At 40.8% G+C, this 27,770-nt stretch overlaps 2 protein-coding genes across 2 annotated transcripts in view; one reads left to right on the top strand and one right to left on the bottom strand.

Annotated features, from left to right (window-relative positions):
- LOC125901649 (sodium- and chloride-dependent betaine transporter-like) overlaps window positions 1-4,765 on the bottom strand; it is a 29,301-nt gene extending 24,536 nt beyond the window's left edge. The window contains exons 1-2 of the mRNA XM_049597418.1: window positions 4,597-4,765; window positions 592-668 (exon numbers count right to left, since the gene is read on the bottom strand). Coding sequence (XP_049453375.1) covers window positions 592-657 — 66 coding nt within the window. The 5' untranslated portion in view covers window positions 658-668; window positions 4,597-4,765. The remainder of the gene's footprint in view (window positions 1-591; window positions 669-4,596) is intronic.
- LOC125901647 (kinesin-1 heavy chain) lies at window positions 4,080-27,160 on the top strand. The gene is made up of 26 exons (XM_049597417.1): window positions 4,080-4,455; window positions 9,760-9,847; window positions 9,946-10,019; window positions 10,130-10,234; window positions 11,069-11,117; window positions 12,184-12,239; window positions 12,333-12,420; window positions 12,524-12,648; window positions 12,785-12,889; window positions 14,028-14,173; window positions 14,453-14,601; window positions 14,963-15,150; window positions 18,470-18,538; window positions 18,962-19,168; window positions 19,445-19,588; window positions 19,854-20,042; window positions 20,182-20,299; window positions 20,800-20,855; window positions 21,078-21,187; window positions 21,453-21,554; window positions 21,658-21,718; window positions 22,169-22,240; window positions 22,349-22,453; window positions 22,694-22,910; window positions 23,144-23,282; window positions 24,235-27,160. Exons 1-26 carry the CDS (start codon window positions 4,330-4,332, stop codon window positions 24,236-24,238), a joined length of 2,892 nt encoding a protein of 963 aa, XP_049453374.1. The 5' UTR covers window positions 4,080-4,329; the 3' UTR covers window positions 24,239-27,160.
- Window positions 27,161-27,770: the final 610 nt, after the last annotated feature.

Below are 27,770 nucleotides of genomic sequence, written 5' to 3'. Positions count from 1 at the left end.
GCAAAAATATCCTTGTTACAATAACCCTGTTAAACTCAGGTTTACTTAAAACAGTTAAGCCTATTTCAGAATCGAAAAATGTCTGGAATTTTTTATCGATAAATGGCCAAAATGATCTATTATCAAAATTAATGTTTAGCGTTGTTTTATTGCTTTCACACTATTTTGAGCATTGCCATTTAAATATATATACAGTATACTGTAATTACAGCGATCACTGAAATGTAGCCTAGTTAAATTGACAGATTTTAATATAGCTGAAGTCATAAAAGTCTCATCATCAAATTTACATATCCAGTTCTAAAATACTGAAAAAAAATAATCTTTTGCTAAAGCTGAAATGTTTTTACTTTGTGAAACTGAGGTATCCCACACACCACAGCTAACAGACCATATGGCACCAGAGAGGCATGAAATGTATGTGTGCCCATGGCAAAGACAAATTGAGAAACATCTAGTGTATGGAATGTGCAGTGCTGTGTCAACAGAACAAGTGCTGCTTTTTTAAGTTTTTCACAGCCTGCTCTCAAAATACGTCATGGTCTTTTCAGGAGGATTTTCATGAGCATACATGACTCTGTGTGTACTTACCATAGGTCTTTCTGGTGCCATATTGTCTGATAGCTGCTGTCTGGAGTACGCTCGGGAAGGTTTCATCACCTGTTCACCTGGAGGAGAGGTGAGTTGATGTGTGTTGAGATAAAAGGCATAGTCACCATATTGAAAAAAAATTACACCTTGTACATGTTGCTTTAATAAACTGGAGACCACATTATTGGTAAAAAAAAAAAAAAAAAAGAAAGAAAAGTGAACTCATCATTCAGTAAGACAAGCTTGTTATTAGTTTATATGTATGTTTCTGCATATGGCTCTTTTTAAGAAAGTGTTAAGGGAACCAAAAAGGTCGCTAGTTGCATTATTTTTCTATTTTGTTTATGTACATTTTCAAAATTTCTCACTGTACAAAAGTACTATAAAAGTCAGGCATGCTTAACCCGTCCCTCAACTTTTCTTTCCTGGATCAGCTTTTGTCTATCCTTCTTCATCCTAGTGACCCAGCCTGGAAGACAAGGGAAGCTGAAGAAGTGCACTGTCAACTGACAGCATCTCTGTCATATAATTTTGCTCCAACAGAAATTCCAGGGCAAGTTACCTACATGGCAAACAGTATACGCAAACTTATGCAAATGTGCTAGGATATTGAAATTATTCTAAAAAGTATGTTTTGACTTTTGGTAGTGAGGTTATTCCTCAGTTTAAATTTATAAAATAAAGTAATAATAAAATAGTGACTTGTTAGTGAATTACTCCAGTTTTCATTTAGCTTTTAGCCACACTTATACAGATCCATTTACATGTAGTGGATGAAGAGGTGATTTTAGCTTCATATCAGTAGTGATGATAGGTCGGTTTTCCAACCATAAGGCCATGCTGCAGCTGAATTTGAATAACAAAGTTGTTTATGGTTCTGTAATCTATCTCATTTCTACTGCTTTAATCTTTATGTTGCATGTCGCACTTTTCTGTCTGTGAGGTTTAATAAATGAATGGAAAATTTAAGCTAAATGGGTTTCATTTATTCAGCCCTGCAGTTGTTTGGGTCCGCAGTACTTTGTGGCTTAATGTCTTTTATCAGGGAAAAACTCCCGAGGGTTAAAGAGTTAGTGTTTTTGCATATTTCAGCCCATTAACTATAAATTTTGTATACTATGCATCAGTTGTTATAGTTTTGTATTTTCCATTAGTTTCTATTTTTATTTTGTTTTCAATTTAGTTTCACTGAAGTGAGTTTGCTTGTTCAAGTTTATTATGTATTATAAGACTTATATGTCTTTTTTTGTTTATTTTTTATTCTTATTTCATTTTAAATTTCTGATTTTTTTTCATCACATTAGCCTCATATGCTGCCTTAACATGCATTATTCTTAAACTTCACTCATACCCTGAGGGCTTCTGTCAATAAACTGACTTTTACAGACTTTTTATTTTACACACTAAATGGTGATTGTTGTTGTTTTTTTTCCTAAAGTGTTTAGATCACTGTGGAAATAAAATAGCTATTTCCTAATTTGTAAGCACTAATTAACAGACAATGTAGATTAATGCAATGTTATTCCCCAAACGCATATGTCCGCAGCATAACAAATTAACAATGAAAGTAAATCAACACGCTGCAAGATTTTAATAACCAAGACACAGCTGTCAACTAATAGGCTTAGCTGAACGCTGAGCCATTTGGTACACAGTTGGGGTGGGGTGGAGGGTCTCCTATAAATATGTATCTCAGTATTATATATTAACACCTGAGCGTGCTTCCTTCTTCTCCAGCACAGTATCACAATGTGTAAAGAGAGGAACAAAACCAGCTCATATGACTGAAAAACCCTCCCATCTATTCTAACAGTCCCATAGATGATGAACAATGTGGTCTTTGGGGACTTGTTGCTCAAGGACAACCAGACTACCCTGTTAGCTCACACAGACGCACCACACCCTTTCACTCCCAGTAAGAGGCCCGTAGAACTGGTATTTGGATTAGCTAAGCACTCCAACATGAAAAAGGATATCCCTCACTGTGTCGGGGAGTGGCCAGAAAATGTGTTCAGCCACTAGTGGTTTGCTGTGGCTTTTGCCCCATTATGGCATCTGTTGAGTGAGGTCAGACATGATGTATTTTTTTTTTTAAGAGGAGGTCTCACAGCTGCGGCTCCCTCTCTTCAAGACAGCTGAGTCACAGGCTACAGTAAAATCCTCTTTTGGGTATAACAATGGTACCACTGTTCATACACTGATCATATACAGAGTTAGCAGGAGTAGGCCTACAAAAAATAAAATGTCTACATATACAGTATATAAATCAATTTAGTGTTGAAGCTGGTAAAGGTAGGGCTAAATTTGCAGCTTAATCTATATAATATGTCGATATCATAATTAATTTGTTGATTATCTGGCATAAAATATAACATAACATTTGACTCTCAAATAGAGTAGAACAGGAGAAAATGGAAATACTCAAGTCAGTTGCAAGGTACCTCAAAATGTGCTTAAGTACAGCATTTGAGTGAATGTACTTATTTTCTGAGTATTTTATCACAAAAGAGATAGACTGCACACCAAAAGCTGCCCCTTGGTCACTGTCAAGCTCCTGAAGTTTGCAGGCGACACCACACTCACTGGACTCATCTCTGTAACTCAAAACTGTAGAGATGGTTGTAGATTTTAGAAAGAACAAAACTCCAACCGCCCCATCACCCTGTGTGACTCCCCTGCTGACAGGAGTCCTTACACCCCCTGGCACCATCATCACCCAGGACCTCAAGTGGAGGCTGAACATCAGCTCCTTCATTTGAAAAGCACAATGGAGGAAGAAGTTCAACTTTCCAAGTATGGCAATGGGGAACTTCCACAATACCATCATGGAGTCCATCCTCACTTCCTCCAATCACCACCTGGTATGCTGCTGCCACTGCCGAGGACAAGGGCAGACTGCAGCGCATCAGTAGCTGTGCAGAGAAGGTGATCGGCAGCAACCTGCCATCCCGAAAGAATCTGTATGCCTCCAGGACCCTGGACCTTTTCCACCTTGGTCACAAGCAGAAGGCGACAGAACATCAGGGTCAGAATCTTAGGCCCCAAAAACAGTTTTTTCCCATCTGCAGCCGGCCATGTCAACAAGACCTGGGACCCCCACTGACACAGACTTTTATGTCCCCTGTAGACACTACATGTTACATTAATGTCCTTATATGTGTTACATTAAAGCACATCCTTGGGATTGCTATTAATGTATATTGCACATTATTTTAATTGTAATACCTTTACACATCCCATAGAGTATGATTTTGCACATTCCAACATAGCTCTTTCATTTTAAACTGTTAAACTGGGTATTTTTTAAATTGTATTTTTAATGTATATATTTTTTTTTTATTATTTTTTCGTTATGTATGTATCTTGCCTTTGCGTCATAATGCCAAAGTAAATTCCTTGTACGTGAAAATCTTCTTGGCAATAAACCGGACTCTGATTCAGAAACAGTGAGGAGTGGAGCGCCGAGGTGACGTCATTCTGATCCACATCCACAGCAGCAGGAGGGGCGAGGCGGCCAGCCGCTGATCCACCGGTATCATGGCTTCCTAACAGGAGGGGGAAGTGAATGGGAGGAAAACAAGGATTTTTCTTGTATGCCCGACAGATTATCATCCTTTCCAGAACTTGAGATTGGGACAGAGGGGCCCGGCCTCCCTTTTCGCCCCCCACGGCCGCCCCAAAGGGATCCAGGATATACTTTAATTTTATCGGTGAATTTCCATTCGTAAACCGTGGAAGATGGCCGACCCGGCAGAGTGCACCATCAAAGTGATGTGCCGTTTTAGGCCCCTGAACAGCTCCGAGGTGGCCAGAGGCGACAAATACATTCCCAAGTTTCAAGGGGAAGAAAACGTTATTATCTCGGTGAGTTATTTCGTGTTGAAGGGCTTTAGCTACCTATTTGACAGAGCCCTCCGGCACAGTCAGCAGTACGCCATTTTTGATTGTCTTGTAGCTACGGTAGTTAGCACCTTAGCTTGTTAGCTAACGTTAGCAAGGGCTGACCTGTTCACTGTTGCGTTGTTCCGCTGGCCCTCAGCTGAATCCAACTTCTGGCGCCACCTAAACATTTCACTTACTCGGTCTCCAGTTCGTGGAGAGTGGATAGTAGCACCCAATTTAACATTTAACAAAGCCAGTCCATTTGCTGTTGGCGTCATATGTCACTATTCGCAGTTGCCCTGTCATGGCTAGCGAGCTGTCATTCAACAAAGCCACAAACACATTGGCTGGCACAGGTTAAAATGTCGCCAGCGTTAGCCTTGAAAGCCTGCAAGCTAGTCACTGCACTGTTATCACGACATTAATTAATGAGTAGACCTGCATCTGTAACGACAAAGCTTTTAATTATGAACAGTTTGCGTCAGCATAAAACGTAAGCCAGCTTTGATTTAGTATTGGCTAACGCTGCTGGCTAGCAGGCTAGGCCAGCTGGTAGTTGACAGATTAGCCGGCCTTGGCTAGCTGGCTAGTTTTAATACTGTTGCTTAATTAAGGCTAACATTAGCTAGCTGACCAGCTGGCAACATAACCGGCTCTTTGTAGACTAAATTGAAATGACCTGTCATTGAACATTTCATATAACCTAAATAAGCTTCTATTAAGGAGTGGGTACAGACAATGGTAAAGTCAAAATAATGTCATTGGCAGTGGAAATGTCAAATGAAATGCAGGCTAGTCAGTGGTATCCTGTTGGTCTTCAGGGACTGGACACTGTGCAGATCATAACTCAACAGGTTCAACTACATATTCAAAAATCTGAGTACATATTGAGTCTGTTTTCTCTTAATAAGGACATTCAGGGTGGGAACAAACCAAAGTTTGTTGTTTTAAGTTTAATTAGTCTGCTAATGATACAGATCCAGTACTTGATAAGGAAAATGGCATGGGCAGAATTTCCCTACAAGAAAAGAAGGAAATGCCTTTACTAATGCAGTGCCATGTTACCTCCACTTAACTGAATCAACAAAGAATTTGCCCTGAGGTCAGTTTGTAAATGATGTGCGCTTGATGCTTTGTCATCATTTACCTATGCAGTATTTCCCTAAAAAAGCACTGTTTACACAGCCTGTGTTCGTGCCATTGCGTGCCTCTACACTATTTAAAAAAAACATGTACAATAGGAAAAAAGGTTGGTCTCTCTTCACATGCTTTGTGACTGAAATAATTAGGAGGCATAACAACAGCATAAAAGCCAGGATGACATCTCATGTTTGTACATGCTAAACGTGCAAAAGCCAATGGCGTATCATCTGAACAAAAGTCATGGTTAAACATTAGGTTTCATCAGCACCTTATTGTCATTCTCTCAGTGGACTTTGTGTCTTTGCTTACCTGTGCTTTAAAAGAATTTACAAGGCAATAGAAACTGATCGTGAATTGCATTTGTGAAGTTGCAGATTTTCAGCTGAGTGGATATGAATCATATCCGCTTTGGAAGTACACTTGTAATTTAGGTGGTGAATTTAGAATACAACATGACTATTCATTTTCTGTCATGCAAACAGAGAAGACTGTTGTAGTTGTGGTGACTTCTTGAATAGTTGTGCTGACACTGACTCCAGGCCTTTAACTAACAGCAAGCGTACTGTCTGTGCCCCTCAGGCACGATGTGGCCCAGCCCAGTTGAGAGTACCAGTCATAGTGCCAACATACCAGTGGACATTGTGAAGGACGCAAGTGTTGTAGGGCAGAGCCTAGGATCCTCTGCTGGTGTATTTGCTTTGAGAAGTACAACACTTACAGTGCCCATAAGCAGCAGCACAGGCCTCCTGGGTAATCCCCCTGTGTTTTCTCTCCTGGTAACCAGCTGTTCGACCAATCAGAGCGGCAGTTGGCCCGGCGCTGGGCAATCTCTCCGGGTGGGGAGGGTAATTATTATGGTGATGTACTTTGTTTTGCAGATGCTCTTATCCAGGGTGACTGACTCACTTAGCTCATATTTGTATCCGTTCTGAAACAATCTAGGGCGGGACCCTGTATTAGGGCTAAAGCCTCAACAGCAGTGCTAAGCCAGTGGTGAGGCTGACCACACTGCGCGTAGTAAAAACGCTAACGAGCAGCTTCACCATTTCAGGCCTTGGTGATGCTACTTTGATGCTTGTGGATATTCCCTACACCAGAGATTCCGTTCTTCTAGAGCGTTATCCTGCTGTACGCCCTTACTCAGCTGTGGCTCACTTTAAAGTCCTGCCAGTCTCTGCCCGGGAAAGGGAGGGAGACAAAGTTTCCAGATGAGACGGTATGGGTGTTGTAACTAGCTCAGTTTGCAAAGCTAGGTTTGCCAGTGTAGTGTGAGTGTGCAGCAGGTGAATTATTCATGCCTCCATTACTTCCGTGTCAGTTTTGCACATATAAGATCAGGTCATTCCCACATGCTTTGCTGTCACAACTCCTATTTGCATACAGTAGCCAGGGACGGCCCGCAAGAACACGACTCAGCTACTTTTACTGTAGTGGTGCAGTTGCGTGAGGGATAGAAAAGAAAAGGATTAGAGAGATAAGTTAAAGTGCTGCTAACACATTTAAACAAGTAAATAACAGAAGCAATACCAGGAAGCAAGGTTGCCAACAAACCCAAATTGATAAATCATGGAATATTGACCTATTTTGCCTAGCAGCACAAATCTAATTAGATTTCATGCATCATACAACAAGAATTGCTGCAGAATAACCTTGGACTGTGTGTAACTGTCTCTCCTAAATGGCCCAGCCAGGGTAAGTATCATAACAAAGCCATCAAGACAAGAACGTGACAGGGCACTTATTAATACTTTAACAATGCTTTTCACTGTAATTACATTTGCAGAAAGTAATCCCATTAGACAAAAGTGTAGGTAACGGGGCCAGTAGCAGCAGTAACAATGAGGACTTTAAACTCAGGCTGCGCCATTGTTTGCTGACAGTGTCTGGCAGGCCTGATAGTGGCTCAGCGCTCCTGTTCTGGACTGGGTTAATTGCCAGGATGTGGCTAGCTGGACTGAATTATCAGCGTCTTAAGATGCTGCTGCTCTGTGTTGCACCGAGCTGTGCTTTAGATGTGACCGTCTGTCAGAGGGGATTATGAGCCGGAGTGCAAATTGAGGACATCTCAGCTGTATCATTCTAGTACCAGTAAAGGTGACTTTAAATTTCAATGCCAGGCAGTGCTACATCTGTAGTTTCCCCTTGAGGTTTGAATGTGTTTACGTACCACTGGGGTTGCAATAGTAAGAGACAGCACAGAAACTGTCTCATAAAATATCACAGTTTCATGGTATTATAGAATTTCTATTATTATCAGTCAGAACGACCCTTAAAGGAGTGCAAATGGAAGGTTTTTTAAATATCGTAGACATCAAATGTACGTAGTAAAATGACCATCAATTTCTGTATCGCGTATACCATAAATCTGGTATATCGCTGCAACCCTACGTACCACTGGTCTTAAACGTGAAAGCCTAATCCGAGGCATCTCCAGGGTGACACTAGCTACTTGTAAACTTTCTGCTGCTCCTGCTCTAACAGGTTGTTAACAGTGACTCAAAAACAGATGCCACTAAGGCATGTATATTTTTGGAACCTGGGGTATCACAATCGAATGATGCTGTCTTGTGTTAAACTCTTTAATGCACCACCGCTGGAACCCCACCCATCAGGCTGGAGACAAGATGAGTCAAGTGGGACTTTAAACCTCTGAAGACAACGTGCCATCTCAGTTGAACCTCAGAATTGCTTGTACCATCAGTTTTATTACCCTGCGGTTGCCTTCTTCAATCCAGCTATTGATCGGTATCTCACTGGAGTTGTGCTTTGAAGTTTTGACTGGCCCATGGGACATCACAATCAGCTACCCTCGCACTTGTTTGAAGTAGGCTGGCTCTTTAGACAGTGGTAAAATTAAAAGCTCAAGTTTAATTCATTATGAATGCTGAGCTGAGATTGTTGGAGAGGAGTTTCAAATGGGATGGGAGAAGTTGCATCAGGACAGCTAACTTTCAGAGGTTAGCTAGAATGCAGTCAGCAGAGGGTGAATTAGGTTGAGAACATCAAATTGTGACAGCTTGGGGGCATCCTGGTGGTGAGACTAACCATGTAATGCAACACCCCTGGTGTGGGTCTTTCAGGGGATGTTTTTTGCATCCCTTCTGCTTACCCTCGTTTCCTGTCACCTCTTTATTGTCACCAGTGCGTAAATGTACATTTGAAAGAAAATTTCTGTCCATCAGTGAAACTTGTGCACTTTGAAAATCTAGTTATAAATAGAGGTGAAATGTGTAAAGGATCAGTAAGGGATGCATGCATATGCCTTTTTCTGAAGTTAGAGTGTCTGCATGAAGATCTCTTTTTTTTGCCACCTCAGCCTTCACAGCAATAACTCATCATGCTATATTGATTTCAAACTAATTACAGTTACTGACATTTTATGTGCAGAATGCATAATTTTGGGAAGCATTCATCAGCTACTTGGTGCCTAAATAATGTCACTAATTATTTGTTTGTCAGTTGGTGAAAGAAAGTAGCACACAGATCCGTTCACAAGATGTCACAGTCCTAGTCCACCGGTACGTGGTTATATTGAAAACGTAGCTTTTTCTATGTGTTTTGGCCTTTTGTCAATGCAAAACTGCATTAGAGGTCACTAAAAAACTGAACTTTTGTCCAGGCAGGGTGAAGATTTTCAGGAGCTCTGTTTTCAGTGTTGACACGCAGACAGGGAAAACTGAGTTTTGGCTTGTAACATCAGAGTCAGAGTGTGCAGAGTGTGTGATATCTCCACCGTAAGGGGTCCCAAATGAGGTGACATTACCTGTAGTGGCAGCCAAGATGGCCACAACAGTGCTGGTTCTAACCTTGCTAACAGGACTTTTAAATGTTTACACTTAAATGTACCGTTACTCTTCCACGTTATTGAGAAACAGAGGTGTCAGAATGCGTTACGAAGTCGCTGCTCCAGGTAGCCTTCCGGCTTTTTCTCAGATTTCTGATTGGCAAACATCATCTTCTTCTTTGTGTGGCTTCAGGGTTATGGTAACAATGCTGCTAGTTGGTTTGCTCTTGACAAGGATTTAATTGTGTTTTTGTGTTTTCATTTGGATGGAGTGTTATTATTTTAAATGAGGTTACACAAGGTGAGTTTTTGTGTTGATACTATAGCTGTTACTCACTCTCTCATTCTCTTCATTCTAGGGCAAACCTTACATGTTCGACAGAGTGTTTCAATCAAATACAACACAGGAACAAGTGTACAACGCCTGCGCCCAGAAGATTGTAAAAGGTATGATTCTTTACAGGCATATACACAACAAGTGACAGCAAGCCCAGCCTTTTTTAAAATCTTGACTTGACAAAATCCCTCTGTGTGGTGTGTTTTAGATGTTCTGGAGGGATACAATGGAACCATTTTTGCATATGGACAGACATCATCTGGCAAAACACACACCATGGAGGTAAGGATGACTTCTTAGAGTTGGCACTGTTTTCAAATGAAGTGTTTCCTTTTTTAGAATAGAAATCTTTACTCCAACATTCTTACATTAGATTCATTTTCTTTCTGCAGGGGAATCTCCATGACACAGATGCAATGGGCATCATCCCCAGGATAGTTCAAGATATCTTCAACTACATCTATTCCATGGATGAAAACCTGGAGTTTCATATCAAAGTAAGTAGTTAAAAGGGGCAAGCCTCTGAGCCGTCCCAACTCCATTTGAGGAGACAGAGTGCTTCAGTGATTCGAGAAACGCCGCCCTCCAAAATTCTCAAATTCCAGTTCCAGTTTCAGATAATGTGTTTAAAACTGGTATTTATGGCTGACTATTTCAGACTGAGGGTGCTAGCAACAAGCTACGTACTTCCTGTTTTGCGGATGGCTATTACAAAGCATTTTTCCAGAGACAGAATGAGTGATGTGCAACATGCCACTTGGTGCTGCTGCATCATGTTTCCTAGCTGACTCTCTGCTGTTGTTGAACTGTACTCTTGCATTGCAACACACAGTTTTAAGTTGGGTATAAGAGAAATAATGAAATATGAAAGTTTAGGTGATGAGATATTTACGTAATCATGTTGAATTTAGAGTATTTTTTGCTGTTCAGAAAATACCTGACTAACTCCTGTTGACTCTGCTGATATATTAGACTTTAGCTGCCTGTCTGGATATAGCTGTGTGTGTAGTAGTAGTAGTAGTAGTGTAATTATCAGAGTCCCTGCAAGGCAAGTGGGAAGAAATAAACAAAATTAGTAGAGGAAAGAATCTGGAAAAAACACTAGAAACCACACTCTTACACAGTGTTTCCTCTTGGGTTTTCCCTTATTTGTAATAATTAGTAATAAATGGCATCTTTGTCTTTTCTGTGTGTTTTCAAACCTGTGTATTACTGTGCTGCTGTTTTTATCATTTGCAGTAAACAAGACAGCCCCTTGTGTGTATTGTGATTCTCTGGTCTGATCTCTCAGCTGGATCGCCAAATAATGAGGTTCTTTTCTCTGTTCACAGGTTTCATATTTTGAAATTTACTTAGACAAGATCCGGGACCTTTTGGATGGTAAGTGGCTGTGATGGTGCAGCGAGCACTGAACCTCTCTCTCCTTTAGTTGTACCACACAGTGGTAACAGATGTGACACAATGAGCTGCTAAAAGCTTGTGAAACATCGAGAAAATTAATGAGCATCTGTGTTAGGAATATGATGGAGGGGGATGCCAGCTGTAAACACACTGACTTTGTTCTTCATTGTTGATCATCAGTTGTAAATGTGTGTATTTTGCATATACAACAACACATGATTTATTATTTGATATACTGTACATGTGATATTCTCAAGTAAGTCTTTTAAGCAGAACTGAACAAGACACCACCACCTTGCATGGTGTCAAAATGAGCTGCAGAAACATGAAAAACAAGTTTTACCTGTTGCATTATATCATGTGATGTTCTCATATTACCCATTAATGTTACGATTCTGTTGTACAAAACACTATGACGTGGTGAGAATTACATTCATTTGCAATTACCTTTAGTGAAAAGGAAAGGTATTAAATTAACTCAAAGACAGCTTCCGCAATACATGTTCTGATTGGCTAACAGTTTTAGCTCATCTGTATTAAACTGTATAAACCAGCTGAGTGGAAGTTTTTTGGTTCGTACGTTGTAAACTGGTCAGTGGGGAATTTCAGAAGTTACTTACAGCCATTCAAGTTCAGGAAAATTTCAGATGTTCCACCATCCACCATTTCCACTTCTGGAGAGAGATAATCTTTTATAACAGGAGAAAGATATCAACTGGGGAAGATGCTGTCCTCTTGCTGTTTTGGTTTCACAATGGTTGATGCACTCCCTTTGTGCTGTATATCAGGGCTTTATCTTCCTGGGAGATTGTACCTGGTTGCAGACGGAATTGCATAGTGAAAGCAAGGCTTATATGGAACCAATCTAATTGGCCATGGTGTCATCATTCTGTAGCCATTACACTGTGCATTCAACATTTACCTCATAATGATAAAGCAAAACAAAATGTTCATGGCAGTAAAATTATAAGCGGTTTACACATAGTATGCCATATGTTCAGGTGCAAAGTCAATTTTCCTGACACCTCCTTTCTCTCATCTCCAGTGTCAAAGACCAATTTGTCAGTGCATGAAGACAAAAACAGAGTACCATACGTCAAGGTGAGACCTAACCTCATATCACATGTCAAGTATTCTGTAAAACTTGTTTGTGAAGACCGATAATCAATCCTCACGTTCTGCTTTTTTTTAAAGGGCTGCACTGAGAGATTTGTCTGCAGCCCAGAGGAGGTCATGGACACAATTGATGAAGGCAAATCAAACAGACATGTAGCAGTGACAAGTAAGATACCATCCTTTCATCCAACCATCAAGTCCATTACCTGCAGTTTTTGCATTTTAGAGGCTGATACATTTTAACCACACGGGTGTAATTTCTCTTTCAGACATGAACGAACACAGCTCCAGGAGTCACAGTATCTTCCTGATAAACGTCAAACAGGAGAACACTCAGACAGAGCAGAAGCTCAGTGGCAAACTCTACCTGGTGGATCTGGCTGGCAGTGAAAAGGTATTAAGAACCATCTGTTATACATTGTGGTAGATTTCTTTGATTTTGCCGTAGTCGTTAGATTAGATTCCCTTGTTTGTCTTAAACATTGAGCTTCACAAGACCTTGTTGAGGTTATTGTCTGTGTAATTTTCAGGTCAGTAAAACAGGAGCAGAGGGAGCTGTGCTGGATGAAGCCAAGAACATCAACAAGTCTCTGTCGTCCTTGGGAAACGTCATCTCTGCTCTGGCAGAAGGAACAGTCAGTATCTCAATGTCAACTCTATTTGTAATCTGCCATTAAATCTGTCGATGCAATTATAGAGAGATCCATTTGTTGAATTTATTGTGGTGGTCTGTGGGCTTTGTTTTTTTAATTTGCACTGTAAGTGAAAGTGAATTATCTGAGATAAATATGTTTACTGATTGAGGTTATTGTGGCAGAGTTAACTGTCTCATCAGTTAAACTTTAATCTGTACTTCAGAACATAATGAGCCCAAATTTTTGTCTTTATCATGTATCTTATTCAGTGCAACAAGTGTTAGATCTGTTATAACCTCAGGTGATGTTTTTTTTTTCCACCCAAATGTTTTTATAGCATTTTGAAATGACAGACATTACTGTTAATGTAGCAGACAGAAGGGAAGTCTGTTCACCACCTGCACAGCCCAGAGCTAGGTGTGCAGCTGGGAAACCAGCATCTTTTTTTCGGTTATCTTACTACTAAAGTGGCTTTTCAACCATCTACAGGTCCTTTGTGCCGCACAAAAACATTTGAGCAGATAAAAACTTTCCTCCAAGCAATGTTTTGCTTCAGCTGCTTGATAGTGGTTTCCCACTTTTCACTTTAATCAACAATTGGTTTGTTGTCAGGCCCCTTCGCTCTGTAAACAACCTGGGGCGGACAGCCTCTGATATATTTGTGATCGTCTAAAACAAATGAGCTATTGTGCAGAGATGTCTCACTCCCGACTGAGCATCGTGGATTCAAAAGAATTATAGCACACTGCTGCAGCTCAGCTGTTTGTATCAACGCTGATAATATATCACGTTAGTATTTCAGTGCCCTCTAGTTTTACGAAATTCAGGAGCTCTGTAAGTGAAGCCATCACATCCTGTTAGCTCTGTCCTGGCTGCTTCTTCGGTTTCAAGACAGCAGGAGCAAAATGTTCAAGTGTATTTTCTGGACTGCCATTCATATATAGATGCATCCCACGTCAAAACACACTTTTTCCATTATTTTGTTGAACTATTTATAACGGAATAAAGGACAATAATGATTCAAAGTTTTTGTTTCATTGTTTTTTTACCACAACACAGATTTTGTTTGGTTCACTACAGTCAGTTAATTTGCTTTCTGCTCATTAAATGTTCCTGTATGTATTTTTGTGTACACCAGGCCTACATCCCCTACCGAGACAGCAAGATGACCCGTATCCTTCAGGACTCGCTTGGTGGTAACTGTCGAACCACCATTGTCATCTGCTGCTCGCCTTCCTCCTATAATGAGGCCGAAACCAAATCCACCCTCATGTTTGGACAAAGGTTGGTAGGCCAGTAGGATGAAAACAAGCTTAACTGCTCTGTAAAATTAATTTCACACTGTAACTAATAGTTTAAAATAGAGTTGAAGAAGTCCATGTATAGGTGTAGAAAGGTTATGGAAAGAGTACATGTATTCATAATCATTGTCACAGTTGGTCCAGTTATGGTTCAAGCTTAGTTGCTGGTATGTTTCGGTACCTTTTTTAAAGTATAATTGTGCATAAAATGTCCTTATTAGAGTCCTTTCAGTGGAATAAAAGCTGTTTTTCATTTATCCAGAGCAAAGACCATCAAGAACACTGTCACTGTGAACGTGGAGCTGACAGCAGAGCAGTGGAAGCAGAAATATGAAAGGGAGAAGGAGAAGAATAAGACCCTGAGGAACACCATCAACTGGTTGGAGAACGAGCTTAACCGTTGGAGGAATGGTGAGGGAGTAGACTGTCTTATTCCATTGTTTCTTCTATGCCTACAGATTCCTTAGAAAAACGAATCATTGCTGTAAAAACTTCTTATGTTTGATCCAGATGATTCTTTTGGTGTTTTGAATCTGTGTGTTGCAGTGTGTTGTGCAGGTTGCAATGCCAGAAACAGACTTTGTCTTAGGTTCCTACTAAAGGAAACAACAGTACACATTTTTGTATCAGTATACTGCACCTAGGAGTGATGACAGTTTTCTTTTGTGTTCACTGACTGCTAACTGCACATACTTTAAGGGGCTGGTATTTGTTTATTTCATAGGACAAATAAAGCTCTTTACATATGCCTGTGTGCGTTACCCCACCTCAGGTGAAAGTGTGCCAGTAGAGGAGCAGTTCGACAAGGAGAAGGCCAATGCCGAGGTGCAGGCCTTGGACAACATCATCAACGAAAAGCAGGCCTCCACACCCAACGTGCCGGGTGTTCGCCTCACCGACGTGGAGAAGGACAAGTGTGAGGCCGAGCTGGCCAAACTTTACAAACAGCTGGATGATAAGGTGAGTGACGGAGGTGTATGAAAGTGTGTTTGTAGACTTACACATTGTGTGAACAGGTTTTAAACACACTACTGACACACTGAAAAAAGAACACGTCACAATGAATTGCATAATAAAATATGCAAACGACACTGTAACTGCTGGAGGTTATCTGGAGGGAAATAGATAAAATCTGTAACAAACAAAGGAAGAATGACAAGATGACCACTGCTGCACCATTTATCGTTTATTTTAATCGTCATCGCAATGTCAACAGTTGCAATAAACATTGCGAAAGAGTGATTTTGCTCTTTGAATAAAGTAACAACGCATCAAATTACACTCTGTCTGCAGGTGCTGGCCAATCAGACAGCGCCCTCGCCATTAGGCAAAGTCAAACAATAGGGTTTGCAGGATACAGGATACACTTACTACAAGGCTGGATTATTTTATGGATCATAAATGGCGGTAAATCCTAAACCAACATACGAGTTTTATCGCAAAAAAACATATGGTGTCTTGGAGGAAAACATACAGCTGGGGTGAGAATGAAAAGTAGTGTTGTAAGAGCAGCGTGGCTTCTTTAAGAAGAGCTCAGTGCATAGCGAGTATGTGGTTGAGTAGGAGAGTAACCGTGTGTGCACTCAGAGCTGACAGCTTATGGCGATCATCAGAGCAGAGAAGAAATTAACAGGGAAGCTGTCAAGTGGTAGTAAATGCACAATGTAGCTTTCAGTTTGTCCATGAATAAACCCTGCAGCTCCCCCCACACCCACATAAAGTAAATATAAATATACAAACACAGGCACTGTGCAAGACTGAGTCAACAACAGAGTACACTTAAATGTCTATATGTCACAAATAGTGTCAGTATTGTGATATTCAGCAAGAATATTACATATATTCCTCATAACATGCAGGCATAATGATTACATGCCTTAGTAACTAAGGAGTGATAAACAAGATTGAGTCCTTTAGGCGTTCCTCTGTCTCAAGCATCATGGTTTCCATCCAGTATTTATCTTAAAACAGGTTTAGAGAGGGCTGAGTCAACTGTTTGATTCAAATGTGTTTCTGCTGGTCTTTGGTTTGTAGGCCACCAAATCTGGAGATTGTTTTTCCAATTTCTCATGAGTAAATGTTACACGCTAGACGTCTCCTTAGATGTCGTGTTGGCTGGTCTGACACGATATAAGGATGGCACAACTTGAAGAATAAGGACACTTTGAGAATTTCCGTTTTGCAGTTGTTGGATGTCTTTGTGAAATCTTTGGATTGTCTTTTAGAGACTATTGCATATGGTTTTCATGCCAAGAAAATAAGAATTTCATGAAGGATAGTAGCTTACTGAAAATTACTCCTGGTCATTATTGCATAAATATGCAATCTGTTTTTTAAATAGGGCAAACTAATCTATAAATATACAGTACAGGCCAAAAGTTTGGACACACCTTCTCATTCAATGCGTTTTCTTTATTTTCATGACTATTTACATTGTAGATTCTCACTGAAGGCATCAAAACTATGAATAAACACATGTGGAGTTATGTACTTAACAAAAAAAGGTGAAATAACTGAAAACATGTTTTATATTCTAGTTTCTTCAAAATAGCCACCCTTTGCTCTGATTACTGCTTTGCACACTCTTGGCATTCTCTCCATGAGCTTCAAGAGGTAGTCACCTGAAATGGTTTTCCAACAGTCTTGAAGGAGTTCCCAGAGGTGTTTAGCACTTGTTGGCCCCTTTGCCTTCACTCTGCGGTCCAGCTCACCCCAAACCATCTGGATTGGGTTCAGGTCCGGTGACTGTGGAGGCCAGGTCATCTGCCGCAGCACTCCATCACTCTCCTTCTTGGTCAAATAGCCCTTACACAGCCTGGAGGTGTGTTTGGGGTCATTGTCCTGTTGAAAAATAAATGATCGTCCAACTAAACGCAAACCGGATGGGATGGCATGTCGCTGCAGGATGCTGTGGTAGCCATGCTGGTTCAGTGTGCCTTCAATTTTGAATAAATCCCCAACAGTGTCACCAGCAAAACACCCCCACACCATCACACCTCCTCCTCCATGCTTCACAGTGGGAACCAGGCATGTGGAATCCATCCGTTCACCTTTTCTGCGTCTCACAAAGACACGGCGGTTGGAACCAAAGATCTCAAATTTGGACTCATCAGACCAAAGCACAGATTTCCACTGGTCTAATGTCCATTCCTTGTGTTTCTTGGCCCAAACAAATCTCTTCTGCTTGTTGCCTCTCCTTAGCAGTGGTTTCCTAGCAGCTATTTGACCATGAAGGCCTGATTCGCGCAGTCTCCTCTTAACAGTTGTTCTAGAGATGAGTCTGCTGCTAGAACTCTGTGTGGCATTCATCTGGTCTCTGATCTGAGCTGCTGTTAACTTGCCATTTCTGAGGCTGGTGACTCGGATGAACTTATCCTCAGAAGCAGAGGTGACTCTTGGTCTTCCTTTCCTGGGTCGGTCCTCATGTGTGCCAGTTTCGTTGTAGCGCTTGATGGTTTTTGCGACTCCACTTGGGGACACATTTAAAGTTTTTGCAATTTTCCGGACTGACTGACCTTCATTTCTTAAAGTAATGATGGCCACTCGTTTTTCTTTAGTTAGCTGATTGGTTCTTGCCATAATATGAATTTTAACAGTTGTCCAATAGGGCTGTCGGCTGTGTATTAACCTGACTTCTGCACAACACAACTGATGGTGCCAACCCCATTGATAAAGCAAGAAATTCCACTAATTAACCCTGATAAGGCACACCTGTGAAGTGGAAACCATTTCAGGTGACTACCTCTTGAAGCTCATGGAGAGAATGCCAAGAGTGTGCAAAGCAGTAATCAGAGCAAAGGGTGGCTATTTTGAAGAAACTAGAATATAAAACATGTTTTCAGTTATTTCACCTTTTTTTGTTAAGTACATAACTCCACATGTGTTCATTCATAGTTTTGATGCCTTCAGTGAGAATCTACAATGTAAATAGTCATGAAAATAAAGGAAACGCATTGAATGAGAAGGTGTGTCCAAACTTTTGGCCTGTACTGTATATATCTTTGTTTAGCAGGGCTTCATCAGTCACTAACTTGACAGCATAAACATCCTAAATGGGTTCCTTTATATTTAATGTTTGAATGTTTGCTTATGCTTTGGCTGACAGGAAATAACAGAATTGCGTGAAAATATCTATAGAATTGAATAAAACTGATTTCTTTGGTCAAATTCAGATATTCTCTCAAGAAAAAGGCAAAAACAGTCTTTATTTTTTCCAAGGCTTTTTTTTTCAGTGCCAGGTGTGAATGCTAATGTGGCTTTCTGTCTCTGTGCTTTACAGGACGAGGAAATCAACCAGCAGAGCCAGCTGGCTGAAAAGCTGAAGCAGCAGATGCTGGACCAGGAGGAGGTGAGTACTGGAGGTGCAACAGGTGTAGGGAAGGCACAGGTGCAAAGTGAACTCTGGATCTTTGTAGTTTCAGAGGTGTGAGTTAACACATGATGCTATCCCAGCTGTCAAGTTGTATTTATAATTTTACAATAGGATGTACTTTGATAATTTGATCCATTAGTTCACACTACAGCTTTTGTAGTAGCAATTTTAATGTTTTGCTGTTAAGAAAAGTGAGTTTTGCATACTTGATATGTCATGACATTACTACTACAATCAAAGATGGTACTAAAGTCCTTGTTTCAGTGACGTTATAAAGATAACAGTTAAAAATACAAATTGCTTATTCATCCATATTGTGACAAATACTGAATAGTTCCTTTCAGCCTTAATGCGTTTGTAAACAAGTACTATACTTACTTTTCTCTCCTCTGCTTCCAGCTCTTAGCCTCCTCACGCCGCGATCACGAGAACCTCCAGGCAGAGCTGAACCGCCTGCAGGCAGAGAACGAGGCCTCCAAAGACGAGGTGAAGGAGGTGCTGCAGGCTCTGGAAGAGCTGGCTGTCAACTATGACCAGAAGAGCCAGGAGGTGGAGGATAAGACCAAGGAGTTTGAGGCCATCAGCGAAGAGCTCAGCCAGAAATCGGTGAGCCTGGGACAGATGTCAGCACGCTTTATTTTTGGTCATGTGCCTTTTATTTGTCCTTTGTTTTGGCTGTGTTAATATGTAACACACAGACATGCAACTCGATAATTAAACTTGTACAACCTTCAGGGATAGAAGAACTACAGAAACATGCACACAAACATCCATTACACGAATCACCAAATAGAGGAACTTAAAATAAGAATCTTGGAATATGAATAAATAACAATAAAGGAACACACTGACATGAAGAATGATTGCTCTCTCTTCCTGCAGTCCATTCTGTCGTCTCTGGACTCTGAGCTCCAGAAGCTGAAGGAGATGTCCAACCACCAGAAGAAGAGGGTGACCGAGATGATGTCTTCACTGCTCAAAGACCTGGCTGAGATTGGCATCGCTGTAGGAAGCAATGACATCAAGGTAAGGGCATGCCTTGATGTCATTACTATAGCAGAACTATGGCTACAGTAGCAACACGAACCTCTAGGAATTTAGAGAAAGAAGAAAGATTACTTATTAGATTTACTATGAGATGAAAATCCTTTGAAGCCCAGTGACTCACCGTGACACATATCTGGTACCGTGTCAGTTTGGATATTCTGATGAGATAATGCACCTGGTTCTTTCTTCTGTCTGTTTCCTCTGTGTGGTTGTGCTTTCTCAAATTTCCTCCTCTCCCTTCCAGCAACACGAGGGCAGTGGCCTGATTGATGAGGAGTTCACAGTGGCCCGCCTCTACATCAGTAAGATGAAATCCGAAGTGAAGACCATGGCGAAACGCTGCAAGCAGCTGGAAGGCACCCAATCAGAGAGCAACAAGAAGATGGATGAGAATGAGAAGGAGCTGGCTGCCTGCCAGCTGCGCATCTCCCAGGTAAGTAGGAACTAACTACAACTGTTAGGAACTGAAAACATACACTTTACTGATCCCTGTAAAACAACAAAAAAAATCATCTCTGAATCCTTATTGAGATAATGTGTATAAATACCTTACTTATTTCTTCTGTCTTCAGCACGAGGCTAAAATCAAGTCTCTGACTGAGTACCTGCAAAACGTGGAGCACAAGAAGAGGCAGCTGGAGGAGAACGTGGACTCTCTCAATGAGGAGCTTGTCAAGCTCAGCGCTCAGGGTATGTCACTGTTAAAGGACAGAGCTAGAGATGGGGCACAGGCACTCACTTCAAGTCCACTTACATACTATTGGAGGCAGTTAACACCAACAGGAGCTGTAGATTAATAGTTAAATAGCCTCTCGGGGACATTTAAACCTTATCCAACTCAAAAACTTACTAAGTTTGGGTTTCAAGAACCGGCTCTGAACAGTAACCCACTCCAGATTTTCAAGAACTTGTGATTGTTTAGTGTTTACAATGTGGCAGAGTAAGTGCCAGAAAGGTGTGTGTAAGACTGCCGCGGCATGACAAAAGGTTGGGCAGGCACAGGCTGTAAAAGTCTAAATCAGCTGCTAAGTGTATTTTGGTTTCTTTTCTTAATCTTAATCCAAATTTGAATTGGTATGAAGTGTAAACTAAACCCAGTCTTACCTCATTTTCATATTTGTAGGGTTCAGTGAACACTAACATCACTACTCCCATCTCATAACAGTGCATCTTGTGTTTATGTTTTGCAGAGAAAGTCCATGCTATGGAGAAGGAGAATGAGATCCAGACTGCCAATGAAGTCAAGGTATGTTCCTGATCCACTGATAAGTGGAAACAAGTTAACACTACTGTTTTGTGGATTCTTAGCTTAGGTCTATCACCAAAAACACTGTGTAAAAAATCTCAACATGCCCAAAATGGTCCTTTAAACTTTTGAATCACCTTTACAGTAACATGGTGTTTTTTCATTGTTTTCTTAATTATCCCGTTAAATAAATGCAAATGTTGTGTATCTGTGTGTGTTCAGGAAGCGGTGGAGAAGCAGATCCACTCCCACCGTGAAGCTCATCACAAGCAGATCAGCAGCCTGAGAGATGAGCTGGACAACAAGGAGAAACTCATCACTGAGCTGCAGGAGTAAGACTTACATTTCTGTTTCGTCAGTCAGTGCTTTGTTAAAAAGATGAGGACAGCAATGGGGATAAATATTAAGATAAAGAATCATTTAAAACATTGTTTCGGTTATAATATTTTGATATTTGAAGTAGCAAACAGTAGTAGCTATGTAAAAGACAATTTTTCATCTTGTTACAACTATAACAGTAAATAATACCCTTTATACACAAATGCACAGATTCCACCTTTAATTTATTAAAACATTCTGCTGTGTTGTCTCTTCCAGTCTGAACCAGAAGATCATGCTGGAGCAGGAGAGACTCAGAGTAGAGCACGAGAAACTCAAATCCACCGACCAAGAGAAGAGCCGCAAGCTGCATGAGCTTACGTACGCTAGAGATACAATAACCGTGCTGCCATTTATCACCAACTTTGTGGCATGTGCATTTCTTTAGATGTTAACTGTTGTTGTTGCTGTTGTTGTTGTACAGGGTGATGCAGGACAGAAGGGAGCAGGCCAGACAGGACCTGAAGGGTCTGGAGGAGACAGTGGTGAGTTTATCCAAATCAACTGATGACAAAAGCACCTATTGCGGGTCTTTGTCATATAAGTTGTTGGGGTTACATTCATTTGCAAGTACAATTGATTGTTTCAGTGAGTTGACTTCTCGTATTAAGCTTGTACCGACACATTATTGCAAGTCGTAAATGCCACATCAGTTATCTTCGCTACAAGTATTCCATACATTTTTATTTTGTTTCCTTTTTTCCCTGTTAGTATTTACAGTAACTTCAATACAAAGCAAATTAATGACTCATTTTGAATTCAACACCAGCCTCAGTATTGAGGTTTTTAAAACGTAGGGATATCTGTGCACATTTGCTTAAGTTTCTTTGATATAAAGTGATATTCTGCAGTGTTAAAGTCTTGGATATAACACTGGTTCTTTCAGTCTTTTCAAGTTATTTACTGATTTTGATTACTTGTCTTTTCTATTCAAGGCCAAGGAGCTGCAGACCCTGCACAATTTGAGGAAGCTTTTTGTCCAGGATTTGGCTACCAGAGTGAAAAAGGTGAAATTCTGATGCAAGAAAATCTCTTCAAATGCAATTAGGGGGGTTTGTTTTGTGAAAAATACCGCTGCATAAAGTTTTAATGCTTGTGTATTACTTGCTGTGCAGAGCGCTGAGATGGACTCGGATGACACAGGCGGCAGCGCAGCACAGAAACAGAAAATCTCCTTTCTTGAGAACAATCTTGAGCAACTCACCAAGGTTCACAAACAGGTAGGATTTTAATGAACACTCCCAGCAATAGCTCGGAGATCATTGCTGTCCGTTTAAGATCTCACATTACCTTTCTGACTGAACTCCATTTGCAGTGTTCTGTTCAGTTTGTCCTCTTGCCTTTTATCCATTTTATTCTCTGACCTCGATTTCAGTGTGCTCCACTGTCTTCTCCACTGGTAGATTGATGTTGAAAGGTAGATGAAAATAATGATTTAACTGATGCAAATTGTCCCACAGCTGGTACGTGACAATGCAGACCTGCGCTGTGAGCTTCCTAAACTGGAAAAACGTCTTCGTGCTACAGCTGAGCGGGTCAAGGCCCTTGAATCTGCTCTGAAGGAGGCCAAGGAGAACGCCGCCCGTGACCGCAAGCGCTACCAGCAGGAGGTTGATCGCATCAAGGAGGCTGTCAGGGCCAAGAACATGGCCAGGAGGGGACATTCAGCCCAGATCGGTTAGTATGGATGGATGAGAAACGCATCTACAGCGTTTTTGTTTCTGGGCAGAAAACACAGAATTGATTATCAGTTACTTTTTGCGACTTTTAGTGAGATTTTATGTATTTTTCTAACTGGATTGACAGTCTAAATATTGTTTTGTTTTAAATAAAAAGCAAATCTCCCCAACGCTGCAAACATTATCTGTTCATCTGAAATGGCCAAACCTCATTCTCCTCTGTCTCCCCAGCTAAGCCTATCCGGCCTGGGCAGCAGCCAGTGGCGTCTCCCACCCACCCCAACATCAACCGCAGCGGAGGTGGTTTCTACCAGAACAGCCAGACGGTGTCCATCAGGGGAGGAAGCAGCGGCGGCAAGCCAGACAAGAAGTAAGAGGAATATCGCTCTTTCCCTTCTCATAGCTAACAAGACGATGTGTGATATTCAAGACCAGTTAAAAAACTGTTATTCCCGTTGAGACACAAAAACATGAGAAAATAGGATCCATGTTTCAAAAATACCAAACTTACCCTTTAAGGGGCCGTACACATGCCGCCTTTATTGCGCCCTCAAATCCATGGTTTTCAATGTAGACGCATGGCACGCCGCTCATACGCCAGGGCGATGCTGGATGAAATAGCGGCTTTCTATTTTCCAAGGTGCGAACCTGTGCCCTCTGATAAACAGAGTTCAACTTAAGCAGCAGTGCACACCGCATGTCATGTGACAAGAAACGACCAATCACAGCCAACAGATATCTTTCCCCTTTTCTGCAAATATCAGTCTGTGGTAAATAAGGAGATGAAGTTGATCAGGGCTGCCCAGAGCTTTACATCTGTCCCACGGACACACTTAAAAAAACGTGATAGAAGATGAGCTCTGCACTCAGGATTTCAGGTAAGAACACCATGATGCAGTGCTTGTTACGGTTGCACAGCGACCTCAGACGCAACCTGCCTCTGCGCTCTTGAAAGTTGGCACAAAAGTAGCACCCAGCGCCCAACCTTGTGCTTTCCAGGCAGTTAAAGATGCGGCATGTGTACGGCCCCTACGGCAAAAATCTTACAAAAATTCCACAGTGATAATCCCTCTGCTTCAGTAATCACATAAACGTTATAAGTAAATAGTCATTAAAGTATTGAATCCAGTTTTCAGTGTACTTGTGTTATGATGACTCAGCAGCTGCATGAATGCAAAAACAGCCTACTTTTTTGCTTAAACTAAAACTAGTTTGACACACCATGGATATAAGCTGTCAGAGGCGTGATGGATGGGAGCAGTTTTCTGTGCAGAAGTGTTTGACATTTACTAACAGCATTCTCCCTTTCCGTTTATCTGCAGCTAAAGAGCAGCGGGATAGAAGGACGACACCACTGAAGAAGCCAATCCCCACCCCACCCCCACCCCACCCCACCCCACCCCGACAACCTGTCATTCCATTACAGCGAACAGGCTCCTCGTCGCTGCTTTGGAGCCACGAAGGAGTTTCTGAATTATAAATATATATATATAAATATTCCTGGCCTGTACAGCTCCAGCCCCAACACCTCGACCCACTCCCCCCCCTCCCCCCAATTCTCATCATGACTTATCTCTTTTTCTCGTACTGGATATAATAATAATAATAATTAAAAAAACAAAACAAAAACAAATTTAATTTACAAAAGGCAAGATAATATTCGTATCCACCGAACCAAACGCAGTCTTGAGCGCAGCCTTGGCGAGCGAAACCGGCGAACACCTTAAAACGTGTAGCTCGGGTTTCGTTATTGTTTTGCACAGTCTGTCGTCATCCGTCGTCGTTGTGCGAGTAGTTCTGCACTGTGCCATGCTGAATGTAAGGGTAGCAAGATCCGAAAAAGATGAAAACACTTCCTAAAATGAAACAAAAAAGAAAACAAAGGAGACCCTACCACGAGAAATAGCTTGTCCCTATAGGCTAACCTCTGTACATTTCATCATTACCATTATTGGTTGTTAACCACACTTTTCTCTGAATAGATTTTACATGCTACTTTAAGTAAAAAAAAAAACTACAAAAAAACTGTATGGTTTTGAATTGACTAGATGGCGTCGAGCACTACTGTTCTGTCCAGTCTTGTACAGATGTAAAATTGGCACTACTGCACACGCTTCCCTGGAGAGAGAGACAGAGAGAGCTGTACGGAAACAGCAGAGGGAACGGCTAAAAGAAGGATAAAAAAAAAAACAAACAGCCACGACGTGCGACAGTGTACTGTAGATGTATTTAACTAAATACCTGTGGAGGCCAATTGTTTTTATCATTAAGTTAAAATAAAACCTATACTCGTTATTGGTGACTTCATGAGAAGGATGCAAAGAATGTAGACGGAAGGAAGGAAGGAAGAGAATGATCTGGTTAACACAACAAACTTCCACCTTTTAGCATAGCCTATGCTAAGTAGCTAAATGTACTGTTTTTACTTCTCTCAGTGGTTAATAATGCTGTGTTAATGAGCGCTATTTATCTCTCTGCACATTGGAGCACATAGTCTGCAGGCATATAGACTGAGATAGCACACACAATGCTTGTCCTGTCCTAGCTGGGTCGCTGTCACTCACTCATCTCCAGGACCTGTTTTTGGTTTTTTTTTGTTTGTTTTTTTAGTTGTAACTGTTTGACCCCTGCCGTACCGTATCATGATTTCTTTTTAAGGGTGCCTCGGCTTTTTTTTTTTTTTTTTTTTTGGTCTTCCCTCCCACACCCCTTTTTTTTGTTGTTTCTTATAGATGTAGGACCTGTAACTGTATTTGCCCCTTTATGGTTGTAAATTTGCATAAAAGCAATGTGTTTTGCTGGGTTTTTATGTACTGTATCTCTTTCATTGTTCCATAGATCATGTTAGATGCATATTCGCAGTGGGTGCGGGGAGTGTCAGTCGATGGGTCGGACCCTTGCCGCTGATCAGCCAGTCAGGAGAGCAGGGTCTTAAATTGCACAACAATCTTCTGTCATCATCTGTAGGAGGGGTTTATTTAATTCAGTCTAGTCCGGGGTGTAGGATTTATTTTGTGTTTTATTGTCTTTGTTGTGTTTTCTAATCCCCACCACAGCTTTGATTTTTTTTTTTTTTTTTTAAATTTACATCCCATGAAGCCCCACTGCATCGGCAAAGAGCTTGTTGTAATTGTAACCCCAGCGTGAGAACACTAACATCTTGTGCAAGTGCAATATACTGTAAAATACACTGAATATCAGTCGACTGGCAGGTGTGATCAGGCTGTGCTTGCAGCGGTAATCCTGCCATGCGGAGTCAAAAAGCTCTTCTCGTTAGCTTCTGCTCTGCTAACATTTGGTGTCTCATCGAGGGCTTCTTTTGTAGGTATTTCTAAAAAGCTAAAACATGACAGAGCAGATTTTCCACACCATATTCTTAAATATAAAGTATCTACCACTGTGCCAGACAGTAAACTCCCTTTTGATGACAAAATGGTGACACTTTACTATCCAGTGCAGTTGTAGATATTTAAATTACAAATGAATAAAAGCTTTTTAGAAACAGAGATAAAAGAAACTTTCTACAGCCACATACTAGCAGAACAAATCTAGCTTGAAAAAGTGCGACAGGATTTTGGCTTTCTAACATGTCATACTAAAACTTGTCATCTTGTAACAGGAATGTTGGGTTTAATAGCACTTCTTCACAAAACCTGCACTCAGAAAAACACTCCATGTGGCTGTTTTTGACTGGAGGAAAGAGAAGTTTTCCAAAGCCCTGTAAATGGAACTGTTTGATGACAGCAAATAATTTAAGAAGTAATAATTACGTTCTACAAGCTGCAGGGAGGAGTCACTCTCCCGTGTCTATGACAGGACGGTTTTTTGGTGTCTATCGAGATGGTTTATTCCCTCTGTGTAATCTTCTAGATTAGGTGAGACTTTGCAGCATGGACCTCAAAATGTTTATCCTTTGACCTTCCACCAAAACTGGATATGAAATGGGGAAAAAATAGATAATGGAAAAACAGCAAAGAATATTTGAATTTTGCATTAATTCTAAATTAAATTAAAAGAAAGAAAAAAAACAAAGTGTAGCCACTTTTTTTATTACTGTGTAATAGTTGGTCAATTTTTAAAGGACAGTTTTGAGGATCCATGAGTGGACAAGGTACTGGATCATTCCTGGAGAACTGGGGCACAAATAGCAGGGCTCTGATATGGACGGAGATGGGAAGTACATGAGATCACAGTTTTGGATTGATTGCATGATGTAAATGTATGTGTGATTAAATAATTATGACAAAACACTCGCAATCTTTTTTTTCCCCTTTTTGTTGTGTTTAAGATAACTGTAACGGCCATTTAATGCTGAAGTGATCAATAAGCTTACAAACTGTTTCTGTGAAATCCGATACTGTTAATTTCCAAGAAAGATTATTATATTTCTTTGGTCTGGGACTGCCCCCACCCCTCAGTTCCAATTACAAATCATAATGCACAGCACTCAGGGATATTTAAGATAAGATGTGCTAATAACTTGGCAACAGGGGGCAAGGTAATTCCCTGTTGTCGAAAGCCAGCTCCATGAAGAAATCCCTAACCCTAACCCCTTTTCCCAGTTAAGGGTGGCCGGCACTGAGCCCCAACTTCAACCCTATCTGATACATCTAAAAGTACTGAACATCGAAACTGATTGAAATGATGAACTCATGCAATCATCCATGTCAAATATGAAGATTTTTGAAATATTTACAGTATGAAGTGCAAGCATATCTATAAAGGTTCCAGATTCAAGAAATCAGAATTTTCTGTCCATTATTTCTGGGGTCAGGCATTACAGAGTTAAATCACTTATTTTAATACAAAGACAAATGGTCTTTTGACATTATGTATGAATATATAATATTTTATATAT

Source organism: Epinephelus fuscoguttatus, linkage group LG15 (genome assembly GCF_011397635.1).
Source record: "Epinephelus fuscoguttatus linkage group LG15, E.fuscoguttatus.final_Chr_v1".
NCBI lineage: Eukaryota > Metazoa > Chordata > Actinopteri > Perciformes > Serranidae > Epinephelus > Epinephelus fuscoguttatus.
Note: the sequence above shows the minus strand (reverse complement) of the source record. Positions and strands in the feature narration are given on the sequence as shown.

Excerpts from the sequence above, each read along its gene's own strand:
- LOC125901647 (XM_049597417.1), top strand. The coding sequence starts at position 4,330 with ATGGCCGACCCGGCAGAGTGCACCATCAAAGTGATGTGCCGTTTTAGG. Across the intron at positions 10,235-11,068 it reads ACCTGGAGTTTCATATCAAA|GTTTCATATTTTGAAATTTA; the intron begins GTAAGTAGTTAA and ends CTCTGTTCACAG. Across the intron at positions 22,454-22,693 it reads TCACCAAGGTTCACAAACAG|CTGGTACGTGACAATGCAGA; the intron begins GTAGGATTTTAA and ends ATTGTCCCACAG.